Raw genomic sequence first — 19,911 nt, forward strand, 5'->3', positions numbered from 1 at the left:
CATGGGGTGGCCTTAGTCATTAACCATGTTAGGTATGTACTGTGTTATCAATGGCTTGGCATTGTTTCCACTTAATTCTTGCATCTGTTCCAAGTGGGACTGTTAAGTGGGAATTTTATAGATGAAACTAAAGCTAAGACAAGAAAGTGAGTGTAATGAACTCAGTCTGGCTGACTAGGGTTAAAGCACAGGTCTCTGTGCCCTTTCCTCCTGTTGTGAGGCCTTGTATGGGAGTAGCCCCTTCCCCACACTGTCTGTTTCTCCCCTGTAGGATGGGTGAACGGGAGGAATGGGACTTGGTCTGTGGATAGCTGACGTGAGAAGGGGCTTGGGGAAAGCTTGAGGCCTTATGGAGGGTGCACCTGTAGCCTGGGTGTTTGAGGTTGTCAGGGAAAGTTGGGGGAGGGGGGGTAGATGGAGTTTTTATAAATTGGATCTGACTTTCCAATGGGAATAAGACATGTAGCTTAAGTACTTGACAGTTAAGAGGATAATAAACCCTTCTGTAAAGTAAAGCAAACTATCTCCCCCATTAGATCTGGTTTGTAAATTCAAATTTTAATATAATAGGTTTGCTAAAAATGCCTCACACACCTGTTGTTACCCCCAATGTTGTTTTCTTGACTAAAATCAACTCAACTGTAGCTCATGTGGGGAGTGATGGAGGCAGTGGCCACACAATCACCAAGTATCTTTAAAAAAAATTTTTTTTTATTGATTTCAGAGAGAAAGGAGAGGGAGAGAGAGATAGAAACATCGATGAGAGAGCATCATCAATCTGCTGCCTCCTGCATGCCCCCTACTGGAGATCGAGCCTGCAACCCAGGCATGTGCCCTTGACCAGACTCGAACCTGGCACCCTTCAGTCCACAGGCTGATGACGCTCTATCCACTGAGCCAAATCAGCTAGGGCGACTACGTACCTAGTGTTGGGAGCAGGATCAGAAACTGCTCCCTCTTCCCACCCCACCCCTCCACCTGGTTGAGCCCCACCATTGGCTAGCAGTCAGTGCCAGCTTCCTCTTCTAAAGAAGTGAAACAGCATTGCCCACAGGCTCACAATTCCAGTCCCCAGGGAAGTATGGACAGTCCTGTGAAACCTTTCTCTGTGTATGTATTACCTGTGTTCCTCTTACTCTCTAACTGTTGCACCAGCCTCCTGCCCTCAAGTTGAATTGGCACAGCTATCTAAAATTCTGCCTCACCTGGCAGGTGTGGCTCTGTGGATTGAGCATTGTCCCATGCACCAAAAGTTCAATTCCCGTCAGGGCACATGCCCGGGTTGCAGGCTGGATCCCCAGTATGGGATGTGCAGGAGGCAGCCAATCAATGATTTTCTCATCATTGATTTTTCTAACTCCCTCTCCCTTCCTCTCTGAAATCAATAAAAATATATTTTAAAATAAAGACTTTTTTAAAATAATAAAATTCTGCCTTGTTTGAAAATTGCAGGTCTGATTGAAGCAGCACTTTTCCTACAGATAAAAGACTTCTGTAAGTGGCATTTTGGACCCCCCTGTGCCTGGCTTCTGCCTCCAGCACACACCCAGCCATCCCTACAACCTCAGTCTCCAGCTAGGCCTGACACCCTTAGATCTCCTGACTTTTGCTCACATACTTGCAACTCTTCGCAGATTACCCTTCCGTCATAAATTCCTACTTAATCTTCACATCCCAGTTGAGAAGACACTTTTACTATATGAGAATCAGTTTGCTCTGCCTTTGTGATGATTCCACCATGTCTTGATACTTCTTAACCTCAAGACTGGTTATATTTTCCGTTTCCTCAAATAATCCATAATCTCACAAGCCAGGTTTGTATCTTGCTCATCTTTTGTCTGCTTCAGCACTGCACAATGCCCAGCACACAAGGACAGCACTGACCCATCACTCCTCTCAGTCCCCAATGCCGAAATTACTGACAGTCACTGCTCTGCATGCTCTGAGCCCAATTTACCTCCCCAACCCTTGCTCTGGCTCCCCCTACTCCATGTGGGCCAATTGATCTCTTTATTCCCTAGGAATCTGCACTTGCACATGCAGATCACTCCTACTGGACCCTCTTTCTTCCTCTCCTCCACTCCCTGCTCTGAGATTCCACACTTCCCTGGAAGCTCAGATCCAGTCAGTGTCACCTCAAAGTCGCCTCAGGTTCCCTCTGAACGCTATTACAGCATTTACAACAATAATAGCTTACACACATATGTACAGACCCTCAATTGAAAACCACCATCATCAGTATTTTATTTACCACTCACTACTCGGAGCTTAGGTGTCTCAGAAGAGGACACCAGTCAGAGCAGCCAAGCTTGAGTCACTCGGCAAGCCGCACCCTGCCCGCTCGGCCCTGCGGGGGATGGAGGCCCGGCCCCTGGGCTCCCCAACCACTAGAGGGCGCAGTGACCGCCGGCGTGCGTGCGCCATGACGTCATGCTCTGAGCGACGGTCTTCACTCGGGCACCACCCCTGCTACCGGATTCAGTGTGAGCCTTTAGCTCATGCTTCAAATCCTCCAGTATCCCACAATGCTTTGCCCGATGCTTTTGCCCTCAGCCCTGCCAGCTGCATTGCCACAGGGAGAACGTAGACGCCGCCCCACAAGACGGCGGCTGAGGAGAAAGTTTGTCCCTCGGCGCGATCCGTCACTCAGAGGTCGTTGCTAGGCGCCGACGTCCGCTTCTTCACATCTGGTTGGATCTCAGAGGTAAGGCGGGGTTTTCTGCTGTGGGACGCATGCGTGCAGAAAAGGATGGAGGATTCGGAACCGGAACGGAAGGTGGGAGAGAGGCTGGGGTCCCCTGGGTGGCGAGCCGCCGTGAAGATGGGGAGGAAGGGGTTCCGGGCTTGATTGCTGGGTCTCTGCAGCGGGCTCGTACCGACGAGGCGACTGCCGCAGGAAGCCGTTCCGAGGCGGAGGATGAGGACGACGAGGACTATGTGCCCTACGTGCCATTGCGACAGCGCCGACAGCTGCTGGTGAGGGCCGGGGTCTAAGGAGGAATGAGAGTAGGGGTGGGTGTTTCTCAGTGGTCTGTGGAGTGAGGGGATCTACACGGGAGCGTGGCCTCAGGCACAACCCGAGGGACTGGCGATCTAATCTGAGGGGTAGAGCAGCTCTGCACCTCGGGGCACGATCTTCTCCCAAAGCCAGGATCCTGCCGCAGCTCCTGGGCGCGATGCCCAGATCTGTGTCGGGCTTGGCTCTGAGGGGCGCTGCTGGACCCTCAGCTCCAGAAGCTGCTACAGCGAAGACGCAAGGGAGCTGCGGAGGAGGAGCAGCAGGACAGTGGCAGTGACCACCGGGGAGATGAGGACGACATCCCTCTGGGCCCTCAGTCCAATGTCAGCCTCCTGGACCAGCACCAGCACCTCAAAGAGAAGGCTGAAGGTGGGCTCAGCAGTGGCGGGAGGCTCAGCGTGGTGCACTGCTTTGGAGTCTCTCTGACATTTGTCTGCTTTTCTCCTCAGCCCGCAAGGAGTCTGCCAAGGAAAAGCAGCTGAAGGAAGAGGAGAAGATCCTGGAGAGTGTGGCTGAGGGCCGAGGTATGGTTGTAGCCTGGGCAGGGAGGAAGTGGCCTGGCCTCTGGGAAGGAGAAGCCAGCCCTGAGCCACATCTCTCTTCTCAGCCTTGATGTCAGTGAAGGAGATGGCCAAGGGAATCACATATGATGATCCAATCAAAACCAGGTATACTTTATAGTCTCTGGAAGAGCAGTTACCCTTACCTGGAATAGTTTGTGGCTGAGACTGGCAGGCACATGCCAAAGGCAGCCATGTCCAGGGCCTCTCTTGATCCCTACCACCACTCACAGTTGGACACCTCCCCGTTATATCCTGAGTATGTCTGAAGAGCGGCATGAGCGTGTACGGAAAAAATACCACATCCTGGTGGAAGGAGATGGTATCCCACCACCCATCAAGAGCTTCAAGGAAATGAAATTTCCTGCAGGTACCTGGGGAGTGGGAGTGGCATCACACTTGGTAGTTAAATATCTGTAAGGTTGTGTCCTAGTTCCCACTGAGCTCAGCAGCATAGCCAGCGGGGATGGGGGGATTTGAGGAGGGGTTTCTTTAGGCTCCTTTTTCAGTTGTGCCAGCTGAAGATATTCACTATTCTGTGCCACTAGGAAGCTTAATTGGACAAGTGAGGCTGGCCTTAGACAGATCTGGGGGTGAATTCTGTCTCCATTTAGCCTAGGAGCTTTGAACAGGTCTCTCTGTCAGTCTTTTCTTTCCCTCTCCTGTTTCTATGTTTCGTCATTTGTAACTTGAGGGGAATGGTGGCAGTTTTACGGCTTTGGGGCCTGATAAAGCACCTGTGAGACGAAAGAGTGATGTCAGGGTTGTTTTCCATAGCCATCCTGAGAGGCCTGAAGAAGAAAGGCATCCACCACCCAACGCCTATTCAGATCCAGGGTATCCCCACCATGTGAGTGTGGACCTGGGGGCCCTGAGGAGGGCAGTGATGGGCAGTTCCTGTATTCTGCTGAACTTGACCCGCAGACCTGTCCTCTGCCAACAGTCTATCCGGCCGTGACATGATAGGCATCGCCTTCACGGGTTCAGGCAAGACGCTGGTGTTCACTTTGCCTGTCATCATGTTCTGCCTGGAACAAGAAAAGAGATTACCTTTCTCCAAGCGTGAAGGGCCCTATGGACTCATTATCTGTCCCTCGGTAAAATAGGCTGGCCTGGAGGGCAGGGCACCAGTGAGACTGTCTTCTGGTACCAGCCCCTGCCCCTGTATCTGCAGCGAGAGCTGGCCCGGCAGACCCACGGCATCCTGGAGTATTATTGCCGCTTGCTGCAGGAGGACAGCTCGCCACTCCTGCGCTGCGCACTTTGCATCGGGGGCATGTCTGTCAAAGAGCAGATGGAGACCATCCGACAGTGAGCATAAGCACCCCTCACCCTAGGCCCTCCCCAAAGCGTCTAGAACTTTAGCTATTCTGCAGATCCTTGCAGAGGCCTAATTAAAAGAGCTCCAGTCTCATGCAAGAGGTCAGCTGGGGTGGGACAGGGGGATGTGGTGAGGGACTGTGGGAACATAGTAACTGGAACAGAGGCATCTGGAAAGTCAGGATTGGGGCATTCCAGGCAAAAGACAAAGGTGGTGGGCCTGGGGTGTTCAGAAAGGTTAGGGTCATTCAGTATGTAGTCCAGCAAAGAGGCTAAGGCACTGGGGCAGGGCTGGACCCTTGCTCTTCCACACAGTGCAGTCAGTCCCCAGTAGATATCACCAGTTGTCTGGGGTCACAGACAGGTCACACCCAGTGCCTGCTTGATAGGCATCCCAATCTCAGGGAAGATACAGAACAGTTGAATTCAGTATGCCAGTAAAGTGAGCCCTTCCAGGCCTATGGAGGGAGCTGCGGGGGTGCAGGTTGAGGCTATTTGGAGATTCAGAACAGCCCCCCAGGAGGAATGACCCAGGAGAAGGAATGGCAGATGTCAAAACATGGGTGGGAAGAGCTCCGGAATATAGACAGCATTGGTCGAGAAGGCTGCAGCTTGCTCCAGTAGAAACGTATGCTGAACCCAGGGCAAAGTGGTGGGAGTGATGAGGAGGGGACAGGTGAGGAAAGACAGGAAGGAGGCCAGAGTGGGGGGAGTCACAGTGCCAGCCTTTAAGAAGGGCTGAGCAGGTGGCCCGACCTCAGGTCTCTCTTGGTCCCCAGTGGTGTGCACATGATGGTGGCCACCCCTGGCCGCCTCATGGATCTACTGCAAAAGAAGATGGTCAGCCTAGACATCTGTCGCTATCTGGCCCTAGACGAGGCTGACCGCATGATTGACATGGGTTTTGAGGGTGACATCCGCACCATCTTCTCCTACTTCAAGGTACCCGTCCCTGCCTGACCAGGGTACTCCTGCACCCTCAGGGCTGCCCACCCACTGTCCCAGCTGCTTAGCTTCCCCAGCCCCCATGTGCCCTCAGCCCCAGCTCTTTCTCAGGGCCAGCGACAGACCCTACTCTTCAGTGCCACCATGCCTAAGAAAATACAGAACTTTGCCAAGAGTGCCCTGGTGAAGCCTGTCACGATCAATGTGGGGCGCGCTGGGGCCGCCAGCCTAGATGTCATACAGGTGGGCAGTCTCACCACTGAGGGCTGGGTCTAGCGAGACTCCCTTGAAGCTGATTGGAGCAGGGTGGGTGGTCCACCTAGGGAGTACTAGGGGTTCCATTCAAAGCCTCAACCCTTAGCAGGAAACATTCTTAGGGTGTCCAGCCCTTGGTGCACGAGGTTTCTAATCACCTAGACGGGATTGGGGGGCCCAGCCTCTGCAGCAGCACTGTGGCTGGTGAGCCTGTCCTCAGGATCACCTGACCTAGCTCCTGTGGTGGCAGGAGGTGGAATATGTGAAGGAGGAGGCCAAGATGGTGTATCTGCTCGAGTGCCTGCAGAAGACACCCCCGCCCGTGAGTGCAACCCAGGACCCCCCAAGATGAGGGGAGAGGGCAATAGGGGCAGCATGCTGGGGAAGGTTGGGGTCGTTGGGTGGAGGCACTCCCTGTGACGAGGTGGCCTTTCTGGACAGGTGCTCATCTTTGCAGAGAAGAAAGCAGATGTGGATGCCATCCATGAGTACCTGCTGCTTAAGGGGGTCGAGGCCGTGGCCATCCATGGGGGCAAAGGTCAGAATGGCATATGTGTATGCCTGAACCTGGCTGCTATAGCAGCCCTCACCTAACCCTTTTCCTGCCTGGCTGGTTTACCACTACTCCCCAGGCTCCTGCTGTCACCCTGACAGCTCCCGCCTGACCCTCCCCAGACCAGGAGGAACGGACCAAGGCCATCGAGGCATTCCGGGAGGGCAAGAAGGATGTTCTAGTGGCCACAGACGTAGCCTCCAAGGGCCTGGACTTCCCTGCCATCCAGCACGTCATCAATTACGACATGCCTGAGGAGATTGAGAACTACGGTGGGAGCTTGTGGGATTGGGGTGCGGGCTAGGCCCCAGACCTGGGCAGTGGGCCAAAGATCGTTTCCTCTCTGCAGTGCACAGAATAGGCCGCACTGGGCGCTCAGGAAACACAGGCATCGCCACCACCTTCATCAACAAGGCCTGCGGTGAGTGTACTGCCAGGGCCGCCACAGCTGTCTCCCGAGTCCTACAGGTCCTGGTTACGGGGCCCAGGGTTGGACCTAATGATTCCCCACTGCCCCCACAGATGAGTCAGTGCTGATGGACCTCAAAGCCCTGCTACTGGAGGCCAAGCAGAAGGTGCCACCTGTGCTGCAAGTGCTGCACTGTGGGGACGAGTCCATGCTGGTCATCGGAGGTGACTGCGAAGCGGGGGCATGACAGGAACACCAGGAAACAAGTCTACACTGCACATGAGTGGATGGGGGGGTTGGGTGGAGGGACAAGGTCTGGGGCACAGAACCTGGCCCTGTCACCATGCTGATCTCCATTTCCCTATGCCCCCAGATGAACGAGGCTGTGCCTTCTGCGGGGGCCTGGGCCATCGGATCACTGACTGCCCCAAACTCGAGGCCATGCAGACCAAACAGGTCAGCAACATCGGCCGCAAGGACTACCTGGCTCACAGCTCCATGGACTTCTAGCCGTCTGTCATCCCTCTCCAAGAGGCCTCAGTCTCTGGGTTCCAGTTGCCTCCCACACGCCAGACCCTGGACAAGAAGCCAGCATCTTCGGCCCAGCTGGCTTGGGCTAGGCTGGGCCTGGCTGCCTGCCCTCTGTGCCTCTGGAATTACTATGATTGTTCCCCTTTATCCCAGTTGCCATTAAAGCACAAGCCTCTCTAGTCTCAGCCCCAGCCCTGCTTCTGTGCTTCACCTTGTCTGCCCATTACTTCCTGGCCACCTCACCCCCTGACCTCTGGAGCCCTCTGCGGCAGACCCTGGGTCTCTCCCCACACCCAGACGGCTTGGTTGTGGCAGGAGGCATCTAGCTTTATTTATGACTCGGAGGCACCACACTGGCAGACAAGGCAAAATCCTTGACTGGGTTTTTGTGTGTCTGGTTGGCTGTCATAACCTCCAGCCCTGCCCCAGCCTCCTCCTTGTCGGTTGTGCAAAGCTCCTAGGGCCCCTTGAGAGGCAACTTCCTGCCTCAGGCCCCCTGTTCCTGGTATGGAACCCTCCGCTCTGTTTGCTGAGAAGCAGCCGGTGCCACAGGACTGCCACTCAGGCTACAAGCAGTTTTTGATATGCTCTGTGCCAAGCTCTCCGCTGGGCAGCTCACAGATGACGAGGAAAGAGATCAGATGTAATGAACATGGGCAGCAGTCACGAGTATCTTGACAAATGGACCAGGATTTCAACATCTGGCAAGGGGTAGGCAGTGGACCGGCACGGTCAGACACTTCGTGTGCAAGGCCACATGCTTATCCCAGCAGGACAGCAGTTGCTCAAGCCATGTTTGTCACTTGGTGTGTGGCCTTTGCAAGTTACTTAATGTTTGAGCCTTGATTTCCTCATTGTTGAAATGGCGGTGAGAATGCAAAGGGTTGTGTTTGTAAGGCTGGGCTCCGGGCTGTGTGGTCCATGTTTGGCACAAAGCCGGGTGCAGGAGGACTTGGAAAAAATGTCCTGCCTGAGAAGCAACACACTCCATATGTGACCCCCAAATTATATTCCTCAGCCTGTTTACATGTTCCTTTCCAGAGGTGGCTTTGAATGAATGACATGAGGCTGTTTTCAGAATTCAGGCCCACATTCAGAGCCAAGTTACTGGCCTCCAGCAAGGCAAGGCAAAGGAAAAAAAAAAAAAAAAAGGTCCCCAGCAGGAAGCAAAACTTAAAAAGAACATATGAGCTCCCTGGGGGCCCACTGGGGACATGCCACCTACATTCAGGTGGCCAGAGCCACACATGAGGACTTGGGCACACTGCTGGGGCCTTTGTGCGCTCAGACAGCATGGAGGAGTGAGGGAAGTCCTCCCAGAGTAAGCAGCTGGCACCCAGAGGAACACGGTGAGGGGTGCCCTGGACGGGGTGGGCTGGGGTCAGGACTCAACACCTTGCAGTGCTGGCTGAGGAGCCCAGGCTAGACCTGAGGGCAGTGGGAAGCCAGAAAAGGTTTAGAAAGGGGAGAGATGAGTGTGCCCAGGTGGGGTGGTGATTCAAAGGGAGATATTCAGGCTGGCATTAGGGGCTGTGAAGATGGAGCAAATGAATATTAAAAATATTTTGATAGAAGGATAAGCCAACCAACCAGGGTTGCAAGTAGGAAAGGAAGTTCGCCAGTCTGGCTGTGGGAATGCAGGTCCCAGGTTGCACAACTGCCCCCTGAGGGATCAGGGAAGGTGTCAGAGCCCATGACTGGGGGGCCAGCCTGTGGGCCTGACGCTCACTCACACCCAGTGACCCAGGTGCAGGCATGGGTCTTTGCCCTCAGGCGGTCTGAGGCCTCTGCCAGGCATGCCTGAGCACCTTGGCCCGCTGCAACCCTAAGGTGGAAATATGTGATGCCCCCACCCCCTATTCTAGCTCCTTTACTGAAGAAGGGATTCCCCTCCCCCAGTCATGCAGCTGCCTCTCTGGACAGAGGGAGGGGAAGTGGCCAGAAGGGGAAGTGTGAGGAGTTCCCCTCGGCCTGTCACCAGTCTCCTCAGGCCTTCGGAGTGGTGGCCCTCCGGCCCTCCGCGGCCATGGAGCCTCTGGAGACCCCCGTCAAGGATGGCATCCTGTACCAGCAGCACGTCAAGTTTGGCAAGGTGGGGACCTGGCTGCCCAGGATAATTGGGCCTCCACACCTGGACCTGGGAGAATGGTGATGGGAATCAGGGCGGGGGAGCTAACCCAGATGTGGGGATGGGAGAGAGGCCCATCCTCTGCCTGAGCAGAAGAGCTGAGCCTGAGTGGGCCTTGGGGAGACCCTGCCTCATTTATAGATGGGGAAGCCAAGAGTCAGGAGGGTCTAAGAACACAAACCTTGGGGCAGGGCAGAGCCGGGAGGCTTGCTAATCCAACAGCCTTCCACCCTTCGGAGGGCCAGGGGATGAGCTGAAGGAGACCCCAGAGGTGGAACCCCACCCTGCAGAAGAGGGCTCGGCTCCTTCCAGCCTGTCATGGGACATAGTAGGGGGTTCACTTCTCCTCAGGCAGCAGGCTCTGCACCCCCACAGCTCAGCTGCAGCTGCTGCCCAGGCAGATAAACGGTCTGTTTCCTTTGCTTGACACTATTTGCATGTTTCCTTCCTTGCCATCATGAGAATGCCTCCCTCCCGCCACAGTCCTTGTGACCTTTGGGGGGGGGGGGGGGGGGGGGCAACAGAACAGCAGTGTCAAGTGGTCTGTTTCAGCCACTGGAGACTTTACAGACATAATCCAGTAGAAGCCCCAGCCTCACATTGTCATGACCTTTGAGAGACTAGGTCACTAGTCTTAAGGAGGTACCAGTTAGGAAAGTGTGGGGTGGATTTAACCCAGGGCTGACTGACCCCAAGCACAGACTCCTCCCCCTGCTGGGCTGGCTGTGGCAAGGCCTCCTCCTCTGAGGCCCTGAGGAGCTGGGGGAGGCGAAGGCCAGCCTGGGTGACCAGGAGTGTTTGCTGAGTGAGCTGCAGTGGTCTTCACCCCCATCCTCATCTCCCACAGAAGTCCTGGCGGAAGGTGTGGGGTCTGCTCTATGCAGGTGGCCCATCAGGCGTGGCACGGCTGGAGAGCTGGGAAGTCCGGGATGGTGGCACGGGGCCAGCAGGTGACAGGTCTGCAGGTCCTAGCCGACGGGGAGAGCGGCGGGTCATCCGCCTGGCCGACTGCGTGTCGGTGCTGCCAGCTGATGGTGAGAGCTGCCCCCGGGACACTGGTGCCTTCCTGCTCACCACCACCGAGAGAAGCCACCTGCTGGCCGCACAGCACCGCCAGGCATGGATGGGCCCCATCTGCCAGCTGGCCTTCCCGGTGAGCACAGGGCAAGCGGGCCGGGCACCCAGGTCTGGCCCCAGGGGGACCAGCTCACCTCCCTCTTATTCATCCCATATTCACTCACATCCTGTCACTCAGCAAGCACCTGCCAAGTACCTATGAGCCTGGGAAACAGCCCAGAAACCACAGAAAAATCTGATGGCCATACATGCGATGGAGAAAATGAAAGGCAGGGGTGGGACCAGGAGTAAACCAGGGGGCCTTAGGCAGGATGGTCTAAGGAGGCCTCTCATGAGGGGACAGTAGGTCTGAGTCCTGAAGGACAACCCACCAGGCAAACATCTGAGGAGAGTGTCCCAGGCACTGAGGTCCAAGGAGTGTCCTGGACGGAGGGAGCGCAGTGCGGTAGAGGCCTTGAGGCAGAGAAAAGTTTGGTTTGGCTGGAGGGCAAGGAGTGGGAGGGCCCAGGAGGAGGCGAGGTGAGTGTCCAGTGGAAGCCAGCTGAAACCACCTTGGGCCACATGTGGAGTTTGGGGTTTTATTAAGAGTGAGAGGAGAAGCCTTTGGTGGGGTTGAGCTAGGGACTGAGTTTTAAAGCTTCACAGGGTCTGTAATGGGCCAAAAGGAAATGAGTCTGGTGGGTTCCTTAATAAGTGAAACATAAGAGTTACCATATGACCCAGCAAGTCTCTTGAGAATTGAAACATGTTCAAACAAAACATACGCAAGAATGTTCAGAGCAGCACTATTCCCAAAAGCCCAAACAATCCAAATGTCTGTCAGCTGATGATGGATAAACCAAATGTGTCTGTCCATACAATGAAACATTACTCAGCCATAAAAAGGAATGCAGTAGTGAGCCGTGCTTCACAGTGGATGAACCTCGAAGACATTAAACTAAGTGAAAGAAGCCGGGCACAAAAGGCCACCTATTGTATGATTAGGCAAATCCATAGAACCAAAAGCAGCTTAGTGTTTGCCAGGGGCTGGGCAGGGTTTTAATGTGGAGTGATGAGAAGTTCTGGAACTAGATAAAGATGATGATTGCACAACCTTGATTGCAAACCTGATGACTTTACTAAAAACACTGCATTATACACTTTAAAACGATTAAAATGGTAACTTTTATATTGTGTATTTAAGTTTTTTTATTTAAAAACAATTAAAAAAGAAAAAGAAATGAATAGGAGCAAGGTGACCAGCGAGGAACCCACAGCATTTGGCCCTGGCCATGCTACCATGGGCCAGGTGGTCATGGTTGAGGTGCTGAGATCAGTGTGAATTACATGCAGGAACTAGGGGTAGCGAGGGGTGAGATGGAGCCAGAGGACTGGGGGAGGAGTGAATGGCCAGTTCACTTGTTTGCACCCCCAAAGCCCCTTCACCACTCTAAGATGTGGGGCACACACATGGGCTGGCCTGGTCCCTAGCCTAATGCAAGGGTGAGGGGCCATCCTGTTGTGTGTCGCTGATGTACAGCTCTCAGTATCCCAGGGGGAAGAGTAAGATTACAGGAGCGAAATCGGCTCAGAGGGGTGCCCAGGGTAGTGCAGTGTGTCAGGTGACATCTCTCCACATGAAAAGGATGCAGGAAGAGGTTGGGGGCCAGGGGTGGTGGGGGGGTGGGACTCTAATCTCTGACCTTGACCCTTTCCTTCCCCAGGCCACAGGGGAATTTTCCTCCGGATCAGGGGAAGCGGAGGCTCCCAAGCGGGGCCTGGTCCCCATGGAAGAGAACTCCATCTACTCTTCCTGGCAGGAAGGTGAGTCAGGGAGGGGCAGGGCAGCCTCAGTGCCACCACACCCAGGGCTGGGGCCTCTGGGGGACCGTAGCATCTGCACCCTCTGCTTGCAGTGGGCACATTTCCGGTGGTGGTGCAGAGGACAGAGGCAGCTGCCCGCTGCCAGTTGAAGGGGCCCTATATCCTGCTGCTGGGCCAAGATGCCATCCAGCTGAGCGAGCCAGGCAGCCCGCAGGCCCTCTACACCTGGCCCTACCACTTCCTGCGCAAGTTTGGTTCCGACAAGGTGAGGCACTGGGCCTGCAGTGGAGGGGACTAGGGGACAGTGGGAGATGGGGGAACCCCTTGGCAGCTGACCCGCCCATGTCACCCATGATCAGGACGTGTTCTCCTTCGAAGCTGGCCGCCGTTGTGACTCAGGCGAGGGCCTCTTCGCCTTCAGCAGCCCCCGAGCTCGAGACTTGTGCGGGGTCGTGACTGCGGCCATCGCCCGCCAGAAGGAGCGGCTGCCTGAGCTGGTGGGGCCTCGGCCCTGCCCCCTGCCTCGGGCCACCTCCCTGCCCTCACTTGAGCCTCCTGGAGAGCTGCGGGAGTTGCCCCCAGGGTCTGAGCCTTCAGACTCTCGTAGGGTGCTCCTGGCCGATCCTGGACCACAGAGCCTGCCCCCGCTGCCCCTGGAGTCTGGGCTGTACGCTGCCGTGTGCAAGCGGACCAGCGGGCCCCTGGCCTGCGCTGAGCACCTCTACGAGAATCTGTGTGCCCTAGAAGCTGGCCCTGTGCCACCCGACCTGGGGGACCCTGAGCAGGAGGGCCCTGGTGGCTTCAGCCCCCCAGCCAGCCCCATCTACCACAACAGCAAGGACCTGGGCTGGCCTGGCCCAGCCCATGAAAGCAGCCTGGAGGCCCAGTACCGACGGCTGCTGGAGCTGGACCTTGATGACAATGGCGACGAGGCCGGGGTCTCTGGCCGCTCTGGTGCCCATTCAGGCTTCAAGGCCAAGTTGGTGACGCTGCTGAGCCGAGAGCGGAAGAAGGGCCCAGCTCCCTGCGATAGGCCCTGAACACCTGGTGTGACCTGGCTTGGGACAAGAGGGTGGCCAAACAATGGATATCTGGGGACACAACTCTGCATCCGCTCTGGCCTTTGGGGCCAAGGCAGGTGGCCTGAGGAGGCCCCTCAAGAGCCCTGCCAGCCCTCCAGTGTATAGTGTACAGGTCTGCTGAGAATAAAGCCTCTAGCTCCCCTCTTGGTCCTGCCTTGTGGTCCATACCCCGCACCGCCTCACTTCAGCTCCTGGTAGTGGCGCTTGGGATCCACACAGGCACACAGACCCTCCCTCACATGCTTTGCAGCAGACACCAGTGCCCTCTGCTGGGTTCTAGGGACATGGATGACCTGGACCTGACCTCTGCTACCAGTGGTTGCAAGTCCAAGCCAGCAGGTGGGCAGGGTGCAGGTAATTATGGCTCCATGTGCAGTAGGGGCGGACAGTCGGGCAGAGAAGTGAGGCGTGTGAAGGGCAGGGAGGGCTGCACCGGGCGGGCAGGGAGCCCCAGGACTTCCAGGCCAAGGGCGGGCACAGTGGGCACAGAGAGGAAGGGAAAAGTGTGTATACAGACGCTTAAGGGGCAAAGAGGGAGTAAGTGGCTGAGCCTGAGAAGCCTGATCTTGGTCTGCAATGATCTTGGTCTCATTCTCAGTGGAGGAACAATCGGACTATGGAAGGAGCAGCCTGGAGGCCAAATCTGAGGGAGCCCAACTGGAGACTGGGAAGTCGGAGCTGGGGAGAAGGTGATGGGGGTGGCAGGAGGGGTGGGTGGCAGGGACTTCATCATGTGTGCACACCCCAAAACCCTGCTCCTGCTGAGAAGCAAAAGTGCTCAGACACTCTAGAACCCTGGCCTCAGTTTCCTCAACTGTCAAGGCTAAAGATCAAATTACACATCAGGCATACACTCATTAATCCTTTGCTGCATGTTTTACCACTCGCCTACTCTGGGCCAGGCACTGGGAACATTGCTGTGTTCAAAGAGCCTCCGATCAGAGGGATTTAAACACGTCTCCTAAAGACTTCAGTGCCTTCCTTATTGTCCTCCCCTCATGCTACTTCCTGTCACCAACCCTGGGGCCTCATGTACACAAGCATCCTGCCCCTGAGGACCTGGCCTCCTGACCACAACTCTGCCTCAGCTGCCAACACCCTTGGCACATCGAAAGCTTTGTCTTCATGACAGTAACTCTCCATTGTCACGTCACAGTGACACAATCTTACTTCCAAGCATCTGCCTCTGACCACCTCCTTCTCTCCTTCCGGCCCACTTCCTCTAGCATGGCACGTGCGGCTCCTCCCCACTGCCCGGAGCTGCAGTGACCTCTGACTATGGGCATGGCTGCTGTCCACTACTCTATCCTTGTCCCACTTAGATTCTGTGCTCCACCAATGGAGTCACCCCCTCCCACTCCTCTCTCCTTCCATCTTTGTCCAGCAAAGCCGGACCTTGGGTGGCCCAACTTTCTTCTATGCCTGGCAGCTGCCCACGGCCAGAGAAATTCATGCAACCAGGCTGATTGCATTGTTTTTACCAGAGTGGTCTCAAACCTCACATAGGCAGGCTCTCCGTGCTGCTCAGAGATCCTGCATCCCAGAGTAGCTGCTTTTCTCCTCCTCAAGACCTTCACATCTCCCCTTCATCCCTGTCCATTCACACACCTGAAACTAGTATAATACTGAATGTCAACTGCAATTGAAAAATAAAAAATAATTAACAAAATAAAATGTCTATTTAGAATATTAAAAAAAAATAGGTGAATACCCCCCACCTCCCACCACCTCACCTACAAGTGCACCAGCATCTGCACCATCTCCTTCATGGACTATGACAGAAGTATCCTGTTCCCAAGACATCTGTGCTCCGACCCCAGCTCCTTTCACCTCCCAGCTCAGCAAACGGAGCTGTCCCCTCTCTCTTCCACCCATTAATTCCATCGTTGTCATCATGATCATTTCCAGCCACACCAACATGCTCTATAACTTCACAACCATAAAAGAAACTTTCCCTTGAACTTGAATTCTCCTTCAGCATCTCCCCACTTCTCTGTTCCTCTTCACAGAGAAAGTCCTCAAAAGAGTTGTTGAGTCCTCTCATCTCCATTTTCTCACCTCCCATTCTCCCTTCCACCTACTCATCTCCCAGTGGTGCCCACTACTCCATAACATCGCTTTTATCCGCTCACCAACCTCCTTGTTCCCCCAAACAAAAGCAACCTGGGCTCCCTTTGTGACCTGGACTCTCCCAACTTCTCAGCAGTACTTGACAGCCCTCCTTCACTTGGTTCCCCTCCTCCTCTGCCTGAGTTCTGCTTGGAGCTCTGACCTCAGACACAGTGTAGCTCAACCGTGGGTGCACACAGAATCACCTGGGAGCCCTTAAAAGATGCCCATGCCATGGGGCGGGGGGCGTGCAGTAGGCAGCCAATCAATGATTCTCTCTCATCATTGATGTTTCTATCTCTCCCTCTCCCTTCCTCTCTGAAACCAATAAAAATATATTTAATAAATGCATCTCGAAATGTCATGTGTGAAGGGAGGTTGAGGGATGACGTGTGTGTTCTGTGCAGTGCTCTCCCAGGGTGTCCGTGGCCACAGAGGTCAAAGCCTGGAAAAATGTTGAAGTCATGATTTGGGGGCAGATTTTGGCCCCACTTACGGACACTCCTGATGACATCTTTTCATGAACAATCAGGTTGCCGGCAATAGAGCAGCGGAGAGGAGGCTCCTCGAAAGGGTGGCTGCAGTAGGGACCCCTTCACCCCACAGTGCAAGCCACCCCTTGCTAGCTGAGCAAATCTCAGTTCACACTGGAGGTTACCCAGAGAGTCGGACATGGCCAGAACTAGAACCCAGGTTTCTGAGTACCCAGTCTGGCATGCTTTTCTTTATTAAAAATCTAAGCCTCTTGCCCTGGCTCAGTTGGTTGGAGTGTCGTCCCATGCACCGAAGGGTCACGGGTTTGATTCCCAGTCAGGGCACAACCCAGGTTGCAACCCAGTGGTGTTTCTTTCTCTTTCTCTGAAATCAATTAAAAAAAAAAATCCTAGCCTCGCCTGGCTGGTGTAGCTCAGTGAGCGTCGACCTATGAACCAGGTCCTGGTTCGATTCCTGGTCAAGGCACATGCCTGTGTTGCAGGCTCGATCCCCAGTGAAGGCGTGCAGGAGGGAGCCAATCAATGATTCTCTCTCATCATTGATGTCTCTCTCTCTATCTCTCTTCTGAAATTAATAAAAATATAATTTTTTTATTTTTTAAATCTAAGCCTCTTTGTTTCATGGCAATTGCTCTGAGGTTCCAACCAGATTGGAACAGAAAGTCTTTGGAAACCTTCAGGACTTCAGGGCCTTGCCTTGGAGTCACAAGTGTCCTGGTCACCAGGGGGCACTGTGTCCTAGGCCAGGGCCTGTTACCCATGGGCTGCCTCTGCCAGGAGCTCTGATGGCTTTACCTAGGCCTGAGCTTGCACAAGAGGTCCAAGGAACTGGAAGCCAGTGTCCTCTCTGCTGGAGGACTGCTGGACCCCCAGGCTGCCCTCTCTTCCTCTGCGTATTTGCTGTTTCACTCTCCCCATCTTTCCTTCGTTCACACTGTGTACAGGCACTGGGGAAACGGTGGACAAGACAGACGAGCCTCTGCTCTCACTGGAATGACATTCGAATGGGAACAAAGGGCAATGAAAAAACACTGAATATAATGTCGGATGGTAGTAAGTGCCATGGGGGGAATAAAGCAGGATAAGGGACTAGTGTGTGATGCAGGTGAGGTGTCAGGGGGTGCTGTTTTAGACTGTGATCAGGGAAGGCTCCGCAAGGCAACATTTGAGCAGAGAGACCTAAACAAAGAAAGAGAGCCTGTTGTTTAGTAGATACCTGGGGGAACGTGTTCCAAGCAGAAGGCCCTCAGGCAGGAAGATGCTTGACATGATGGAGGAACAATGAGGAGGCCACCGTGGCTGGAGTGAAGTGAGCAAGGAAAAAAGTAGTGGGAGGTGGAATCAGTTTATTAGTGTCATGTGCCTTTTAAGGATTTCAGTTTTATTTTAGGTGCAATGTTTTAGGGATGCTAAAAGCAGAGTGTGATGTGGTATGATTTCTGCTTTAAAAATATCACTTTGGCTGCTGGGAGGAGAAAATTCTGGAGTGAGCAAGGGTAGAAGCAGGGAGACTGTGAGGAGACTATTAAGGTTTCCAGACACGAGGCATGTGGCAACAACACTAGTGGCCGTAGTGACTAGATGTGGAACACATTCTGCAGGTGGAATGTGCAGAGTCTCGAGCAGTGCAGAGAAGGGAAAGGAAGAATACCCTCGTAGTTTTTATTGGGTCGGGCAGATGAGTGGTGGTGCCATTTACTGAGACGGGGAAGGAGTAGGGAGGTGAGAACATCACTAGTTTAAATTGGGACATGATTTGAGATATGTAGGAGGCATCCAAGTAGAGATTAGATGGGGAGTTGGGTAGTAGAGTCTGGAGTTCATGGGGGGAAGTCAGGGCTGGACATACAACTTGGGAGTCCTTGGCATGTCGGCGTTATTGAAAGCCACAGGACGGGATGGGGTTTGAGAGAGTTAGTGTAGAGGAGGAAGACTGATGGTCAGGTTGGGAGGCAGATGCGGAGCCTCCAAAGGAGGTGGAGAGAACAGCAGTGGGGCAAGAGGCAGTGTGCCAGCAGTGCTCCCAGGCAGAGGCAGAGGCAGAGGCAGGCTGAGAAAGCCGTGGGTTTGATAACCCTAGGTCAGTGGTCAGCAAACTCATTAGTCAACAGAGCCAAATATCAACAGCCAACGATTGAAATGTCTTTTGAGAGCCAAATTTTTTAAACTTAAACTATATAGGTAGGTACATTGTTATTAACTTAATTAGGGTACTCCTAAGGCTTAGGAAGAGCCACACTCAAGGGGCCAAAGAGCCTCATGTGGCTCGAGAGCCGCAGTTTGCCGACCACGGCGGGCCTAGGTCATTGGAGACCTTGAGAAGAGGACTGGAGGGACAAGAGCCTGCCTGGAGTGGGTTCAAGAGAGAACGGAAGGAAAACAAGTAGAGACAGGACCACAGATAATTCCTTCAAGGAATTTCACTCTCAAGGAGAGAATAAAAGAGCCATAGCTGGAGAGGGAGGTGGGGTCAAGCGAGGATTTTATTTTATTTTTTAAAAATATATTTTATTGGTGTTTTTACAGAGAGGAAGGGAGAGGGATAGAGAGTTAGAAACATTGATGAGAGAGAAACATCGATCAGCTGCCTACCGCTGGGGATGTGCCCACAACCAAGGTACATGCCCTTGACCAGAATGGAACCCGGGACCCTTCAGGCGGCCGACACTCTATCCACTGAGCCAAACCAGCTAGGGCTCAAGTGAGGATTTTAAACACGAGGCTCTTAGAGCAGTTTGTGCAGTGAGGGGCATGAGGCAGAAGAGGGGAATGTGAGGATGGTGGAGGAGGGAGAACAGCCATGTACTAAAAGCAGCTAAGGGATGGGCGCCTGTTCATTCGCCCGCACCCTCCTGTCCGGCTTAATTCCCCCTACACCTGCGCTGGGAGGTGCGTGGCGGGAGGGCGGCAAAGTGGGGACTCTGACACTCCACTCCCAGCGGAGGTGCTGCCTGTTCTTGGTACCAGGATACAGCCCATCTCAACAGCACGGTGTCCACGCTGAGCCATGGTCGCCGGGCAGCGGGCTGCTGACTGCCCCGGGGTCAGGGGGAGGGAGTGAGGGCAGGGGCACAGGTCAGGCTCAGGCCAGCCCAGGGTCCCCTCCGTCTCCGTCCGCTCCTGCCATTATTTTCTGCCTTCGTAGAGTCCGTGTTCTCCAAACCTAGCTTCAAGTTCCCCTGTTCCCCCCTCTACTAACTCCGCTACGATATGTGCTCCCCACCAAATCCCTCCGATTTAGAAATTCTGGAGCCGCCGATGTCTGAGCCTTACCCCAAACAATGCCTGTCCTCACTGCGGCCCTGCGAAGCGGGAATTATGGTCCCATTTTTCCGAGGAGGAAATTAATGTTCAGAGACCATTGTCTCCGAAGGTTGCTTTCTTTTCACTCGGCCAGCAGGAGGCGCTAGCGGCTGGGCGAGCGGCTTCGCGAAGCCAAGACCCCGCCCCACGGAAGGGACTTGGGTGGGCCGTGCTTTCCGCTCGAAGCGTGATCGGGCTTCGTGATTGGGCGAGGCGAAGGACTGGGTGGGGCTTCCCGTGGCGGGAGAGGCCGCCGGTGGGAGGGGCTTTCCTTGGGCGTGGCCTCAGACACCGCCCCTTTCCGTGGCCTCAAAGCGGACGGC

The 19,911-nt window shown here is 54.5% G+C and overlaps 2 protein-coding genes across 3 annotated transcripts; both read left to right on the plus strand.

Moving 5' to 3' along the window:
* Positions 1-1,713: 1,713 nt before the first annotated feature.
* DDX41 (DEAD (Asp-Glu-Ala-Asp) box polypeptide 41) lies at positions 1,714-7,777 on the plus strand. 2 transcript variants are annotated; one of them, XM_005865483.2, is made up of 17 exons: positions 1,728-2,776; positions 2,866-2,976; positions 3,229-3,388; positions 3,469-3,543; positions 3,627-3,687; positions 3,813-3,949; positions 4,357-4,429; positions 4,523-4,676; positions 4,754-4,890; positions 5,679-5,841; positions 5,956-6,087; positions 6,350-6,421; positions 6,541-6,637; positions 6,775-6,924; positions 7,002-7,073; positions 7,175-7,285; positions 7,435-7,777. In XM_005865483.2, exons 1-17 carry the CDS (start codon positions 2,750-2,752, stop codon positions 7,569-7,571), a joined length of 1,869 nt encoding a protein of 622 aa, XP_005865545.1. In that variant the 5' UTR covers positions 1,728-2,749; the 3' UTR covers positions 7,572-7,777. The 2 variants fall into 2 exon arrangements, with proteins under 2 accessions (XP_014394545.1, XP_005865545.1); XM_014539059.1 differs by lacking the exons at positions 7,002-7,073; positions 7,175-7,285; positions 7,435-7,777 and having other exon boundaries at positions 1,714-2,776; positions 6,732-6,916.
* A 1,726-nt stretch (positions 7,778-9,503) lies between these two features.
* On the plus strand, positions 9,504-13,824 carry DOK3 (docking protein 3). The gene is made up of 5 exons (XM_005865484.2): positions 9,504-9,684; positions 10,568-10,873; positions 12,501-12,600; positions 12,693-12,865; positions 12,960-13,824. The coding sequence occupies exons 1-5, from the start codon at positions 9,619-9,621 to the stop codon at positions 13,638-13,640; spliced, it is 1,326 nt and encodes a 441-aa protein (XP_005865546.1). The 5' UTR covers positions 9,504-9,618; the 3' UTR covers positions 13,641-13,824.
* The last annotated feature ends 6,087 nt before the right edge of the window (positions 13,825-19,911 follow it).

This window comes from Myotis brandtii, unplaced genomic scaffold, assembly GCF_000412655.1.
Source record: "Myotis brandtii unplaced genomic scaffold, ASM41265v1 scaffold208, whole genome shotgun sequence".
Lineage (NCBI taxonomy): Eukaryota > Metazoa > Chordata > Mammalia > Chiroptera > Vespertilionidae > Myotis > Myotis brandtii.